Here is a 15,399-nt window from a genome sequence, read left to right on the forward strand (position 1 = left end):
CCCTATTTTATTGAGGAAGTAATTGAGGGACAGAATTGCCAGGAACTGAAGGCTGAGACTCGAGCTGAGTCTTCCCACCACCGCATGGTGCCTGACCCTGCACACGGCTCCCTCTCACCTCCCTGGGTCTTCCTTTGCCCTTGGCCTGCCGGCCTTGACTCTATATCTCTGGCCTGAGGTCTGCCCGTGTCTCATTGGAGCTGACTGATGCGAGCTGCTTCATGAGACTAAATTAGCAGCTCAGCCTCTTCCAGCTCTCCCAGGCAGGAGCTGGCTGAAGAGGCACGGAAAGGAGTCACTCAGAACTGGCAAACTTTCCCAGGCTGAGCTCAGGCGCGATGCGTGATGGGGCATATTACAAGAAATAGATTTAAAATGCGGCACTTTAAAACCCCGCTCCCCTGCCCAAAAGCAGCCCTCCGTTTGAAATTTAAGTAGCTCTAATTTGCTTGCCGGCTGATATGTGAATAAGCTTCTGCAGTCAGTGAATTTTCCATCAAAGCTGATAAGCGATCCCTGTGCTTTGGGAGAAAGAACCAGACATTTGTGGGCCAGGGAGGCAGGAGGAGAGAAAGCCCTCAGGTTGTACCTTTCCAAAGCCAGCTCATCTGCCCCTTGGCTGTCTGTGGTCCTGAGAGTAGCCAGGAGAGCCAGATGCCCTCACAGGAGGAGGTACTTAATAGCCTTTTAATTAACTAGAGGAGTGTTGCTCTTAGAGAATGGAAAGGAAACGGAAAGGGAGAATTATATCAATGATTTGAAGGGCCTTCCACTAGAATTTCAAATTCCAGTTACCAATGGGGTAGCTTGTCATATGCAATCTCTGTTGAACAAGTTGGGGAGAAGTGGCTTTAGAGAACTCTCATGACAAAATCTGAGGTCCGCAGGGCTCTGGTGTCCCCACTGGATGTGAGCTCCTTAGGGCCAGAATCGCACATCCTGAGTGCTCCCTGCACATCGCCCCAGGCCCCGGCACTGGGCTCTGTGCACAACAGTCCCTCATTCACGGGCACATCCCTTCGCCAGGCCCGTGCTGAGCCCCACTCTCAGCTGGGCGGCACTGGGTCTGTACCCGAGGAGTGGAGTGATGACAGCGTGAGAACGCAACAGCAGAGGCAGCACGTGAGGGCGCATAGACCGGAGGGGGCTCAAAGGCAGGCAGGGCCCAGCACGACAGGCTCGCTGTGGAGCTGCCATTTCATCCTGAAAGCAAACGGGGCCACTGTGGGGTTTTAAGCCCAGAATGACACGCTCCCCTCTGCATTCTCTGAAGGGAAAGTTAAACTAGACGACCTTTCAGGTCTCCTCCAACTCTAAGAATTTATGATATTCTATGAGATGTTGTCAACTATTTTAAACCTCATGCCAATTCCTCTTCTCCCAGCTCCTAATTAAAAGGAAGAAATAAGCGACTTCTTAGTAACCTTCAAAGCAGCCCCCAAACCACCCATCTCTTTCTCCCCTCCCTCCACCTGAGAATCTGCCGCCTCAGAATTTCCTCATCAAAGGCAAAGTCACTCCGCGGGCTCTCGGGGAATGGCCCGCCGAGCAGCCTGCCCAGCAGGCCCACTCTCGTCAGGTCTGTCCCCCAGCTGGGGAGCTGGCACTCGAGGCTGCTGATTTCCAGCAATCAGACCCTTACTCCAGTGCTCTGAGCCAGGTCTTGCAAAGGCAGCTTCAAAGGATCTGCATATTTATGGTAAACTCCTTCCTCAAATTGAAAATGTATTAGAGAGTAGCAATCACGGCACTCTCAGAGCAGCCTCCCCCTCTGGCAACCTGTCTGAGCCTTAATGGCTGTTCCCGTTGACGCAGATGGGACCTGACTGTCACAGAGGCTCATAATGAGAGGGCTGGGGAAGGGGCGCAGATGTCGGGTGGGACCTCTCCGTGCAGAGGAAGACACCCTCCTCACTGTTGCCCCAATGCCACGTGCAGGCAATGGCAGCACAGACTCTCCTGTGACAGAGTGTTTTTGGGGTTTTCTGTTCTTTGTTTGCTTTTGAAGTAGGGGAGGGGGGGACAAGAGGGGATCCCACCAGCAGGTCTGCTAAAATTGCCATCAAAACAACTGGTGTTCCCGGCTGCAGAGGGTTGTGATGAGAAAAGTAGCTGCCTTGACCGACTCAGGGGTGCTGCTGAAGCAAGCTCGGCCGCCACCAACCCTGCGTGATCCCAGACTTCCCGGGAAAGGGGGCAGACGTGCGGGCTTCTGTTGGGGAAGATGGCAGGAGAGGAGATTAAAGAGAGGCCGCCTTATCCTCTCTTTAGGACAGCAACCGGTGGGACCTACAGAAGTTGGAGCCAGATTCCCTGAACCTTCTAGAGGACATGGGATCCCTCAGTTCTTGGTTTGCCAGGGTGACTCATAAAAGCCATCTCATCCATCCCCCTGCCTCTGGGTAGAACAACACTCAAGTCATTCCAGAGAAGCCCCTTGGAAAGCTGAATTTACATCAGCTTTAGAACACGAAGTATGGCCAGCAGTTCACAAGGCTTTTTACTCGCCCACTCGTGGCCAGCTCTGCTAATCTATCTCCCTAGGAACAGATCAGTGGTCCAGGAAAGGGTGGCTCAGGGATGGTTTCTATGAAAAGTTCATGTGACAATAACCCTGTGTATTTTGCGGCGGGGGGGGGGGGAGGGCAAGGGGAGTTATTAATTGACCCCAAGGCTCAGAGTTCAGAATGAATCAAAAATTCAAAAATTAATTCCAGTCAGCAAGCTAATGTGGCAAATAGAAATTTAGTGTTTGGAGCAAGGAAACTGAGTCCCACAGTGCTCTCAGCCCTGTGCCACTTTGCCCCATCTGGACAGTGGGCCTCAGTTTGGGCCTCAGGTTTTAATAACGACCAAGACAAACCAAAAAGTATCAGTGGTGAGAAATCTGGAGGCCATGTCGCCATTGGGAACAGCTATGGGCTGCTGTTTGAAGAAGGAAAAAATCAGAGGGGCAGAAGAACTCGAGTGCTGTGCAGTAATTGTTGACTGCAATTTTTGTCTCTCCCAAAAGATTATGAGCTCTTGCAAGGACCATGACTCATTTCCTTTGCATTCTCTGCCCTGGACACAGAGTCGGTGCTCAAAAAATTTTATGCTAGATTTCGGGAAAGAATGAATGAATGAAATGAAATCAAACTACTTTCCAATATTTGAAGAGCTGGTAAAAAAAAAGAAGGCAGACTATTCTGGGTTGCTTGCGTTAGGAGGCAGATTTTGACCCAGTGCCTGGAAGATTTTGGAATGTACCCCTTGAGAGGCAGTGGATTCTCCGGTTCATGACATGCTCAAGCAGAGGCGGGTGGCCGTTTCTCTCAGGGACACTGTGGAGAACATTCTTGTGTTGGGTTGGAAGATTAGGCTAGAGGTCTTGAAGGTCTCCTCTGACATGTTCTGGGGCTATGCTGCAGAGTCGAAAAACCATGGACTTTGAAGACAGCTAGACTCAGTTCTTAAGTCTGGAACTTACTAGCTGTGTGAATGGGGACATGTTATTGCTTTCTTTACCTGCAAGATGGAGAGAATAGCTTTTATGCACAGTTGATAAGAAGACGAGAAATTAAACATACATATGTACACCACCCAGCACAGTGCATCACGTAGGAGACACCCAATAAATGTTAGCTATTCTTATTATGTCAGTAGAGCCACCTTTCTATCTAACCATAGGCAAGCAGAAGAGAGCACCATCAAACCTAGTTTCAATAATCCTTGGGTGTTGCCAGGCCAAACGTTGAGGGGTTACGATCTTCATTGCACAGAGGAAGAAAATTGAGGTACCGCACGGTGATGTACAGTGAGCCAATAGAAACATTAGATCTGCATCTTTAGCCAGGGATGTCAGACCTCCACGCCCCAGCCCTCCCTCTCCCAAAGGCTTAATTAGAGCCTGTTAAGCCATTTCCGATCCTCAGATGAAAGGTGTGCTCATCTTATTACAGCCCTAACAAAGTCGCTTGGGGGCTGCTCAGAATCTCTGATCTTTAGATCAAGTTAAGTGAAGGAAATTAAGGGCCCTCTAATGCTGTGCTTCTTTTTTTTTCCTCGCCTCTTTCAAATATGATTTCTCCAAATCAGGAAAGAACATTATACTATTCCACTACCACCCAGGACATCTTCTGGGGGATGAGTAGGGAGGATATGGGATGGAGACGGGAGATCTCACCCAGGCAAAAACTGGGGGATGGGGTTAGAGAACCTAGAAGCAACACTATTGACTTATATGCCCCAAAATAAGCAATCAGGATTCAGAAATGTCACTTACAGGACACTGTAAGGAACAGTTTCCCCCAAACAGGCTCCAGTGGAAGCTCCCAGAGTCCCAAGATGGAAAACCCTCTCCAAACAGAATCAAAATAGTAATTTTTTAAATGGTAAAAGATAAGCCTGACTTCTGAAAGGCTATTTTTAAAATGGTAGTAATCCCTTAATCAGCCACCGGCAGGGAATATGGTATTTGGTTCAGACATTTTACCAATTACAACCCACTGGGTCCCTGCGTGGTGCTTTCTAAATAATCAAAACCAGCTCTTAATAGTCACTGGCCCAGAAAGGAAGAGAAAGAACACAACCAAATCCAAAGGAGGAGAGGCCATTACTAAAGAAAGCCCAGCCCAGCAGGCCACTGGGAGCCAGGAGCCAACCTGATTTGCAGCAGGCGGCGGCAAAGCAACAGACCTGCATAGTGTTTTGATTTGGGGGCTTAGGGATTCCAGGAAAGCGAGGCAAAGCAAAGAGCGGGGGACTCAAGAGCATGGCTCTGGAGTTGGACAAACCCAACTGTGGATTCTAGCTCTGCTGAAGTGCTTGCTAAAAGTGGATGTGGGCCAACATCCTCACCCTCTCTGAGCTTCAGTTCCCTCATTTGTGAAATGGCAGTTTATCCACCGTGAAGGGCTGAGCTGCAGATCGGAAGTGATCTGTGCAAAGTGCCATGTGGTGTCGGGTACACAACAGGGACTCAGGAGATGCTATTTCCCCTGCTCCTGGCCACTCTCCTCTCCCCTGCCAGCATCACCTTGGATGGAGCTGGGAGAACATGAGAGCAGAGATACTGACATTCCTCCCTCTGGAAGAGAAGCCCAATTAATTATCCCTCCCCAAACCACTTCTTCATCCTGTAATCAACAGGGGAAGGACACCTGTCATGAGGCAAAGATTGGGCCGGTGATTGGGATGGGACCTGGGGACCTGTGCTGCGAAGCTACATCTGTGCCCATGACACACCCGCACAGTTTTCACTGGTACTCACGGAACCTGAGCCAGACAGGAAAGCAGCAGGATAGTCACCAGATTTGTTGCAGAAAAATGGGTAATAAAGAGGATTATCACAATCCATTTGATAAGTCCAATCAGGAGTGTGTGTCCCTTAGCGTAGCTGAAGGTCAAAACCACCATCCTTGTTAATGGTCACTTCTGCAGCAGAGTCCATTCAACATTAGCTCAGAAAGATGGGGGTGGGATGCGGGGAGGTCAAGAAGAAATTCTATGCATAGAGGCTGCAGTTGACTAACACTTTTCTATGACAACATTTGTCAAAAGGTAGGCTGTGGATCACCTGCATTATAGTCATCTATCTGAGTGCTAGGTAAGAATATGCAGATTCCTAGAATGTACTCAGTTTTACTAACTCAGAATTGACAGCTGTGGGGCCCAGGAACATACATTTTAAAACAAGCACCATTGGTCATTCTGGAGCACACCCAGGTTGGAGAAGCCCTACCCTACACTGATCACGTGTGCTGCTGAAGGAGCCGCAGCTGCTGTTTAGGAAGCTGCAGAGCAGAATCCCACGCTGGGCTGGAGTGGGGGCTGAGGGATGGATGCTGGTGGTGGCAACGCTGTTTCTTAATGACGCAGGCAATCCTGCCATCTGGCAGCTGGGAAAAGCCGGCCTGAGTGGTGGCTGCTGGAGAAGCAGAGTTAAGGTAGAGAGGTACTTGGAGCCTAATCAGCTGCCGTTCAAGCAGGGAGTGGGTCAGGGCCACAGCCAACTCTGCCACCACAGGTGTCGCTCGACGGAAGGGGTGCTGGAAGTGGGATCTTTCTGGGGAGCACTCGGAAAGCAGGGCTGAGGTTCATGGGGAGCTTTTCAAAGCCTGAGACTGGGCTTTCTATGGAGTGGGTCTGGGCTTGGTGTGAGCATTATACTCTCCAAACTACTGCTTCTCCTCCGTCATCTCCACACATTCCACTCACTCACCCTGCTTTGTTTTTCCTACAGCACTTATCACTATTGACATTATATTATATATGTATTTGTTTGGCTATTTTCTGTCCCCTACTAGAATATAGGCCCCACAAAAGCAGACACTGCCCATTTTTAAAAATCTGTCTCTGGAAGAGAGCCTAGCATATAGTGGGCCCTCAACAGAGCGTTACTGAAAAACTGAACGAATCTTCTTCACTTCACATCCCCCGAGCATCCTGAGGCTCAGGGAGAAGCTGCCTGGCAATTTCCCTATAGGCTGGAGGCCTCAATTGTTCAGGGAATTATGAGTCCGAGGGCAGGATTTGAGTTTAACCCCAAATGGCACTTATTCTTTTCTCTGCCAGTCTTCCTCGCCAGGGCAGGACTGTGTCTTGCTCAGTCTTGTTTCCCCCACGCCCATCACAGTGCCTGACACATAGTAAGGGCTCAATTAATGATTTGTTAGATAAATGAAATGACCGTTTTGTGATACTCTCTCCCATAGTTTCTGGCCGCCTATCTAACCCTTGCCCCATTTGGGAAATTAGGAAAATGGTGGCCATTGTCATTGTTTAAGGATCACAGAGCTCTGGCCCAGAGCTGTGAGGATTTGTTTCCAGAGCCGGCACCAGGAATCAGGGCTCCTCTCTTTCCTTCTGGGACTCTTCCCTTTTACCTTGTTGTCTTCCAAGAAGGAGGACCTGGCCTCGTGGCCCAGCGTAATCACTGTCCTCCGAGAAGGAACTCCACTGGACTTCGTGAGAAGGGCTGAATCAGAGCCTCTCAGACACAGGGACAGAGCAGCAGGATACAGATGTGGTGGGGCCTCCATGGTGTAGCCCAGGGTTTCATCAGAATTACCTTGGGTGGTTGATGACGCAGCAGTTCCTGGGCCCTATCTTAGGTCTACCCAGTCAGACTCCTGTGGGGTGGAGTCTAAATATCTGCATTTTGAACAAATTATCAAGGTGATTTTGATGTATGATTAGTCATAATGGTTAAGAACTGGGCTTCAGAGTCAGAGGTATTTAGGTTCAAAACCAGCTGCCATTATAATTGTTCAAGGCCAGCTCAGTCAATCTTCCTGAACCTTAGTTTCCTCACTTGTAAAATGAGGATTAATAAAAAGTACCTACTTTGTAGGGTTAAATGAGAAAATACATATGACCCACTTAACACGGTATATGGCCAGTGGTAAGAGCTTAATAAATGAGAGCTGCTGTGATGACGATGATGAAGAAGAAGACTCAAAAGAAGATGATGATGATGAAGATAAAGATGATGATTCTCAATAATCTCCTGGAAAGGTGATTCTGCAGCCCCTTCAGTGGCACATTCCCTTGTTCAGCCACTCTGATAGTCAGGAAGCTCTTCAATACATCTGCTTCCTGCTGCAATTAGTGCATTATTTCCTATTTCTCAGGCTTTTCTAAGAATGGAGAAGGGCTGGACTAAGAATAGAAAGTTGATTATTAGGACGATGGGGAGGTAGGGAGACCTTCAGAGAGACACTTGGAGTGGCTGTCAGAATCCCTGTTTCCTCTGATGTAAGAGAATCAGAGAAAAGGAGAATAAGAAGGTTAATGAAGGAGAATGAGAAGAGGAGTGGGGAGTGGAAAGGAGCTACAGAGGACAAAGAACCCCTGAGCTGGCGGTGGAGGACAGGTGGTAGACAGAGAGGAGGGGTGTGATTCGAGTCGGGGGTGGGGCTTGGGTTGGTCAGAAAAGAGCTGAAGGGAGAGAACTGGCCACCCATTCCAATGCTGAAAGGATTCCTCAGCCCACCTGGGATCCCATCTGTGCCTTACCAGTGAGCTCCCCGGAGTCTACTGCTGGTTCCAGGGTTAGGGTGAAATTCAGGGAGTGGAATAATCCAAAATAGTAGACAAGGTCTGGGAATTCCTTCCCTCCATGATACCCTCTTGCCTCCCCTCTCCCTATAAAGCATGGTTGCCTCCCTCTTGGTATCTGCGGGGCTGCAGTCCCTGACCCACACTGGCTGATCCTGGTGGCAGGAACGGGGAAGGCCAGTGCACACCAGGAGTCTTGCACAGGACACAACCTGTTGTTCTTGGGGATAACTGAGAGCAGGAGGCCATCCTGAGTACCAAGGAGAAATGGGCTGGAGACAGAGAAAGGAACAAAGAGGAGGGATCCACCACCGTGGCAGCATAGCTAGCTTACCTGCCGAAAACCATTCCTCGTGAACTGTAAGATTTTCAAGGCATAGTTGGACCTCTGGCCTTTGCTGTTGAATTCAATGTGGCCGGTGAGACCTTCCAATTCTACCTGTCCAAGAGAGAGTGAGTTACAGCACCAAATAGGCCCCGTGTTCCACTTGGCCCAAGCAAGCATTCCACACATGAGCTATTTAAGGTTGCCCAAGAGCAGGGAAGCCATCAAGATCCATTCTCCTGCCCGCCTCTCAGCCACAGGATCTTGTGACTACAAATGTGACGTCTTTGGAACCAATTCAGATTTGGTAGGGGCTAGAGTAAGAGAAGGATGCCCCACATCCAATGACCTCACAGCTGCTGCATAAGGCAACACAACGCCAAGATGCTGGCTTGAGCTCAGGTTCCCCAGGGCCCCTCCTCCAAGCCCTTGGCTGTTAACAGCATTCATCCTCTCTGGGCAGTTGCTCACCCAACTCCAGCCTGCAAGAATTCAGGAGGACCTGACTCTAAATGCAAATTCCAAGTCACTCTGCACCAGGTTTCTCTGACAGGAGAGGTCTTCTTCATGGGCTCGAGATCCATGTCCATCCCACCAGAGAAGACATGGCTGGGAGAACTTTGGGGAAACCCAGCACCAAGCTAGAAGTGCTGAGCCTGCAACATCCTGAGTGATCCCCGTCTAGAGCAGCACCATCCAGCCCCATTTGTGCAGAGCTTTGCTGGGATCACCTCTGAGCTGAGGAGTCAGGTTCTAAGCCTGGAATCCAGGACCCCTTAATAGTCTCAATGCTCAAGGGCCATTGCCTTGTAAACAAACTCGCCATGGATTCTCAGCGGTTTTAGGGATTAGGGAACAAACGTGACCCATGGTCCACTGAATGGGCTGGCCAGAGGTTGCTGTTTTATCCGGGGCTGTGATATACTAACGAGGCCCAGAAGTGAGGGGCCTTGAACAGGGTGTCCCAGTGGCAGGCTGGGCATGGTCCCACAGGGCCCCAGCCGCCCCTCACCATGCGCAGGTAGTTCATGAGGCTGGTGCCGTGCTGCCAGATCTGGGCTGAGCCACAGGACAGGGGCTTCATGCCGATCTCCTGGCTCCGGTTCAGCTCCTGCACCGCGGTCACTACAGCATAGACGGCGTCAAACAGCAGGGCCGAGGAGAGCTGGGAGAGGGCAGAAAGCGGAGAGAGGAGGCACAGAGGGAAGAAGTGATGGGTGTAAAGGAAGGGAAGGGAAAGGAGGAAGAGCAGAGAAGAGGAGGAAAAGAGAAAACCAAAACAAAGAAGAAATAAGGGCATGTCTTTGCTGCCTTCAGCCCACCTGCTGTCTCTGGGCCAGCTCCTCTTCCCCTAACCAGGTGCTGGCACACAGCAGACAATGGTGGCAATGGCTTCTCAGAGACTGGACATCAGGCTACCCCTTTGGGCCCCACAAGATTTCAAGAGTATCTTTTTTTCTCTTTGTTCCAGGGAAGTAGCAACTTCCATGCTCTGAGGAAGAGGATGGGGCTGCCAATCTCAGGAGGAGGAAGGAACCCAGCTACTACCCTCAGATTTGCCCATTCTACAAGGCTCAGCTGAAGGTCACTTCCTCCTGGGAGACCGCCATGATATTGTTTCTTCAGATGGTCCCACTATTACAGTCTACTTTGTAATATGCAATTTTATGAGTATATATGGAACACATGTTAAGTTCAAAGTCCAAAGATTGGTAAGACCCTATTCCTGTGACAGATTAGAGTGGAATGGGGGAGGGAGTACAGGGAGACAGGACATGAATAAGGGTAACATGGCACTGAGTGAGATGGACCCGCAAAGGCCTGTGAGGGTACAAGGAGGAAGATATCTTATCTGGTTGGGTGATCAAGAAAATGTTTCATGGAAGACGCAGCATTGGAACTGACCCTGACCCCTGAAGGATTTTGGTAGATGGTTGTTGGATCTGGGAGTGGGGAGCAGCTGGGGAAGGGAGGAAGGCATTGCAGAGGTGGAACTGGATGAGCAAAGACAGAGAGGTGGAAGTGTGGAGCACACCTGGAGACGAGGATGGGAGGCGAAGAAGCAAAAAAGCAGAAAGGAGGCAGGGGTCAAGCTGTGGAGGCCTTAAAGCCAGGGCAAGAGGCCAGTGCAGCTGTTTGTCCATATTTTCCTCTCCCTATTAAATTGCAGGCTCTTGCAGCAGGAACACGCAGGACCTTAATCTCTATATCCTGCATAGTAGCATCTAGCACCAGGACCTGGCATGTGGTAGGCCCCCAAGACATATTTCTTGAATCGAATTAAATTTTGGGTGAACTCTGTCCACAAGGCTCAGTATGAACACTACATCGAGTTAACTGGATGTTTGCAGCCGTTGGAAAGCTGAAGGCTGAGGTGTTTGGGTGGAGATAGGAGAGCAGAAAAACAGAAGACAGCTGTCCTTGGGGAATGTGCCATTGAAGGAGGTGACATCACTCTGCTGTCTTAATATACTTAAGGTCCCTGACAAGAGAAGCCTACTGACTATAAATGACTACAGGATCAACACTGTGCAGGGGCGCTGAGGGAAGGCCCGGGAAGGCAGGCACAGGCCCTGTGGAGGAGAGATGTCGGGCGCTGAAGTCCACCCACCGCCCCATTAAAAGCAAGTTCCTCCACTGAGCTGTGACACTCCACCACGGGCAGTGCAATACCATCTCTTCCAAGCCCCTTCTTTCAACAGAAGAAACCGTCGAGAGCACTCTCCACGGGACTTCTTACAACCTTCCTCCTACCTGGCTGGGCCCTGGGACACCGGATCCTCCCAGGCTGGAGGCAGGGAGGCCGTCTTGTGACCTCCTGGATTTTTCAAGCTCTGCGGACAGAGTGTAAGCAACTTGACACGGCCAGGTGCAGGAGAAACTAACACTAAAGGAACACGGAGTTTCTTTAAACCCAGAGTCTAGATCCCAAGCCTCGCTTATGTGCTGAGTGATCTGCGTGCTGCACGGAGTGAGCAACAGTTCCCTGTAAACGAGAGTCAGTGTCCCTGCCTCACGGGTCACTAAAAGTGCTCTGTACACTGCGAGTATCAGGGGTCACCATCCCTGAGGGTGGGGGCTGTGCACCCCCAGGTGCAGACAGGTGTCAGCAGGTGCTCTGGAAGCAAGTGTTGGCTGAACTAAGGCTCTGAGGAGTAGTAAGAACAGGGAGCTACAGGGCAGAAAACAGACTGGGAAGAGCGACTTATTTCCTTCCCAGTTTTGCTACATGTTGGGCAAGGAGGCCGTAAAAGGAGCTGGGTGAGCTGACTTCTAAAAGTCAATTACAGGGAAAAACAGCCAAATAAAGTTCTCTGCCCCAATCCAAGTTCACTAGCATTGGAAAACTGCCTCGCCCGTGTATTCTTTCCTCCTCCCTCGCCCTCTCTCTCTCTCCCTGTCTGGATCCTTCTTTCCTTCCTTCCACCTGCTTCTTTTCTTTCTTCCCACATTTACTCAGCCCCTACAATCGGGCAGGTACTGTAGACCCCAACACCTCCCATTCTCCGCCAAGACATCCCGCCAGGCAGGAGCCATTGTGTCCCCTCTGCCTCCATTGGGTCTTCTGCCCTCCCAGCTCCATCACCCCTCCTTTCTGTCACCTGGTCCCGAAGCCACCTGTCACCTGAAGACCAAGCAGGTAAGGGCACCTAAATCTCACAAGCAGGATCAGCAGACACCCCTGCAGTCCTGCTGAGCCACGCTGACCAGTAGACTCTGTCGAATCCCCCCATCCATCATCGTCCACTCTCTCCTCCACCCCACTGCCCTTCTCTTTCGCAGCTTAGCTCCTTCTTCATTTGATTCGAGGCTCACCTGTGTGGCACTTGAAGCTTCTCAGCAAGCCTACAAGTGTCCTTGTCCTTTGCACAGAATTCATTTTCCCATGGGCACACGTGGCTCCTTTATTAATGGACCTCTCACATTTCCTTGCCAAAAGGACATATGGAAATTATGAATGCTACAGACTCTCTCTTTCCGCCTTAGACAAATATCTACCTGAGGGGCAGTTAGTTACCCCTATTGACATTGGCTTCTAGATCCTTCAGTTTGGCTATTTAAATGATACTATAAACTAATTTCTGTCCCACCTTCTCCCTGCCTCCCAGTTAGTTATTATCTCCATTCTGAGATTCTCAAAATCATGGAGTGTTAGAACTGGAAGGGGTTCCTAGAAATCAACTAGTCCAACTCTCTCATTTTACAAATGAAGAAACTGAGGCTCAAAGAGTTCTCCTCTTGCCCAAAGTCACCAGGCAAGACAGTGGTAGGGCCAGGACTGGAACCCCAGCACCCCTTCCCCAGGCTGGTTTCCACCCCACTCTGCAGCATTGTCTTTCCACGTTGCTTCTTGACAAGGCTCCTCTCAAGAAGCCAGGAGTGTGTCACTGCTCTATCAGATTTATTCCTGTGCCTAGCCTCCCAGGACAACATGGGGCAATCTTTCTAGACATGGTTACCTCCTCAACAGCACACAGGAGCATGAGATACTGGGGGCAGGGAAGGGTGGTGGGCAGGCTTGTCTGCTGCCCTGGGTTTGGTCATCACCCAGTTTGCCTCCTGGTCTGACTGGTTGTCCTCATCTTAGCCCCTCAGTTAAGAGCCATTTGGAACTTTTGCTGGAACAGGACTATCAGGGCAGGACAGAGAGGGCAGTGAAAGGTACCATCAGTTCCTACCTAGCACCATTCTGCCCTTCTTCCTCCCTAACAGAACCCCCATCTCCTTCTGGTGTCCTCCCCTCCCCCAAGCAGCCGTGTGCTTCACGAGTGGCTGATCCAGCCCTGGCTCCCAGGTGAGGCTGAGTGGTCCAAGAGTCATCCCATCCCCCCTGCCAACATGTGATTTGGGACTAGGCAAGTGGCTCACTTCTCACCAATGAGACATGAACTGAGGCCTGGAGTGAGGAGTTGTTTCTCAGAAGAGCTTCCTGTCTCTAAGAGAGGCAGTCCTTCCTCCTCCTCTGGACATCACTTTGTCAGGACGTGATACCTGGACCTGTGGCAGCCATCTAGGCTCCAGCCTGAGGATGAAGTTGACACCAAGGGTGACATAGCAGAGATGCAAGGAACGTGGGTTTCCAATGGTGTCACTCTGGAATCAGCCCTACCTCTTGACTTGTGGTGACATGAGATAACATATCTCCTTTTTTTGTATAAGGCAGTTCAGGATTTCCATCACTGGAAGCTGAGAGTATACTAACTGGTCCAGAGGCCCCGAGGACCCCCTTCCTCTCATGGGCATTGTTGCCCTAGGCCCCCAGAGAGGCGTGGGCCTCATCCCCTCTCTAAAGGCCTCTTCTTCTCACAAGGCTGCACGCTGGGTTCCGAGAGACCCCAATCACTGCAGACTCGCAGACACAGCTCACCACGCCATTTCTCACATCCTCCCACCAGGCCCCAAGCTCTTCCCTGCCACATGGTTGTCGCTATTCCCACTCCATCTGGGATGCGGTTTTCTTGGCTGATGCTCTCTTATTAGCAAATAATCCGGATGCTGGGAGATCAGTGTGTGCCTGTTTGCAGTGTGCTTTGGCATCTCGAACTCTGGGGTCTTCAAGATTCTTTGAGTGCTTCTAGTAATTACAACTGTAGCAAGGGATGGTGGGGGCAGAGAGTGGATAGAAGGACCATCCTCAAAGTTCCTGTCTCCTCTCCATCTGTCTATTGCCTTCAGAGAGGTGGCACGAGTAACATGTCCCCAGTATGCTCTGGGCTGTACAGGTCCTCTCTGCGTTTCAGCCTTGGCTGATATGAGCTGAAACCTCCGAAACCCTGAACATCTCCTCGCAGTTCAGTCTCCTCAAGGTCCCTCACACATAACACTACTGCCCCTCTCGCAGGCTCCTGGCAATCTGCCCAGGCCTCTCACCAGGATCCTCCAACTGCTTCTCTGAGACCTTGCCTCCCATCCCTCACTCCTCCAGCTTATATCCCCCTAGTCTCCAATCTCCTTCCCTCACCCAATTTCACCTCCGATGCTATGAGGGCCTGTAATCTCTGCCTCATCAACTCCTCCATCTCACTCCAGAGCTCCATCCCGAAGCATCTTTTCGCTCTCCTAATTGCTTTCTCCCTCTGCTATTATTTACTAATTTAACTCTGGAAAGCATTTGGGACTGCAGTTGGGGAAAGCGGTTCTGGTACCAAAACAGCGCTGGGTCTCACTTCTGGGCCCACAGGCCCTGCCATCTCCGCTCCTCCCCGCCTTCCATCCATTTCCCTTCCCTCTCACGATCCCCCTCTGTCTTTCTGTGGCTTCCGTTCCCATCTGTGTGTGCGTGCCTCTTGGACTTGTCTCTGCTTCTCTGTCCCTGTCTCTTCTGCATATTAAATTCCCCAAATGGCTCAATTCTCATTTAAAATCCTCTCCTCTTTCTTGGCACCAAAACGTTGCTTGGCAAGGAACCCTTGATTCTCTTGTTTTTATATTTTCATTTGGTTCTTCATTGTTTTTTTCTTTTGAGCTGTTTGTAAATTGTTTAGGGGAATGAAAGACTCTGTATAAATTAAGATGAATCAGTCTGACTCAGGGAGCCGTGGCTGAGTTTCTTCCCCCTCCTCTGAAATAAAAACAAGAATATCTTCTAAACACACACCCGTAACCCTCATCTCCCTGACACCCTCCAGATCACTGGATTCCCAGGGTCCTCTGGGATGTTCATTTGTCTCTGAACCTCTGTAGCTTAAACTCTGCACCCCAATATAATACCAGGACAGGAACCATTAAAATCTCATGGAACAGTTCTTACAATCTGGGTTTTATTCAATGAAATAAACACTTAATTACAAACATCTGTTTTAGCCTAAATTCTAATTACTTAATCTAGCCATCTGTAATTTTAATGATTTCCCACGATTTTCGTTCTTTGCAGCGTGATTAATGGGAATGGCATGTGAAACTGGTGAGTATGTGTCTCCATTCACAACACTCCTTCCTCTGCTCGTGGGGTCTCTAGCAAGAAGCACATTTGCAGCTTGCTGTCAGCCACCGGGCGGGTACAGCCTGGGTGGGCAGCACGGAGCTTTCTTTTA

At 50.2% G+C, this 15,399-nt stretch overlaps 1 protein-coding gene across 1 annotated transcript in view; it reads right to left on the minus strand.

The window, feature by feature from the left end:
* GRIK4 (glutamate ionotropic receptor kainate type subunit 4) overlaps positions 1-15,399 on the minus strand; it is a 291,987-nt gene that overhangs the window by 93,320 nt on the left and 183,268 nt on the right. The window contains exons 8-9 of the mRNA XM_058544995.1: positions 9,378-9,530; positions 8,375-8,479 (exon numbers count right to left, since the gene is read on the minus strand). Coding sequence (XP_058400978.1) covers positions 8,375-8,479; positions 9,378-9,530 — 258 coding nt within the window. The remainder of the gene's footprint in view (positions 1-8,374; positions 8,480-9,377; positions 9,531-15,399) is intronic.

This window comes from Diceros bicornis, chromosome 7, assembly GCF_020826845.1.
Source record: "Diceros bicornis minor isolate mBicDic1 chromosome 7, mDicBic1.mat.cur, whole genome shotgun sequence".
Taxonomy (NCBI): Eukaryota; Metazoa; Chordata; class Mammalia; order Perissodactyla; family Rhinocerotidae; genus Diceros; species Diceros bicornis.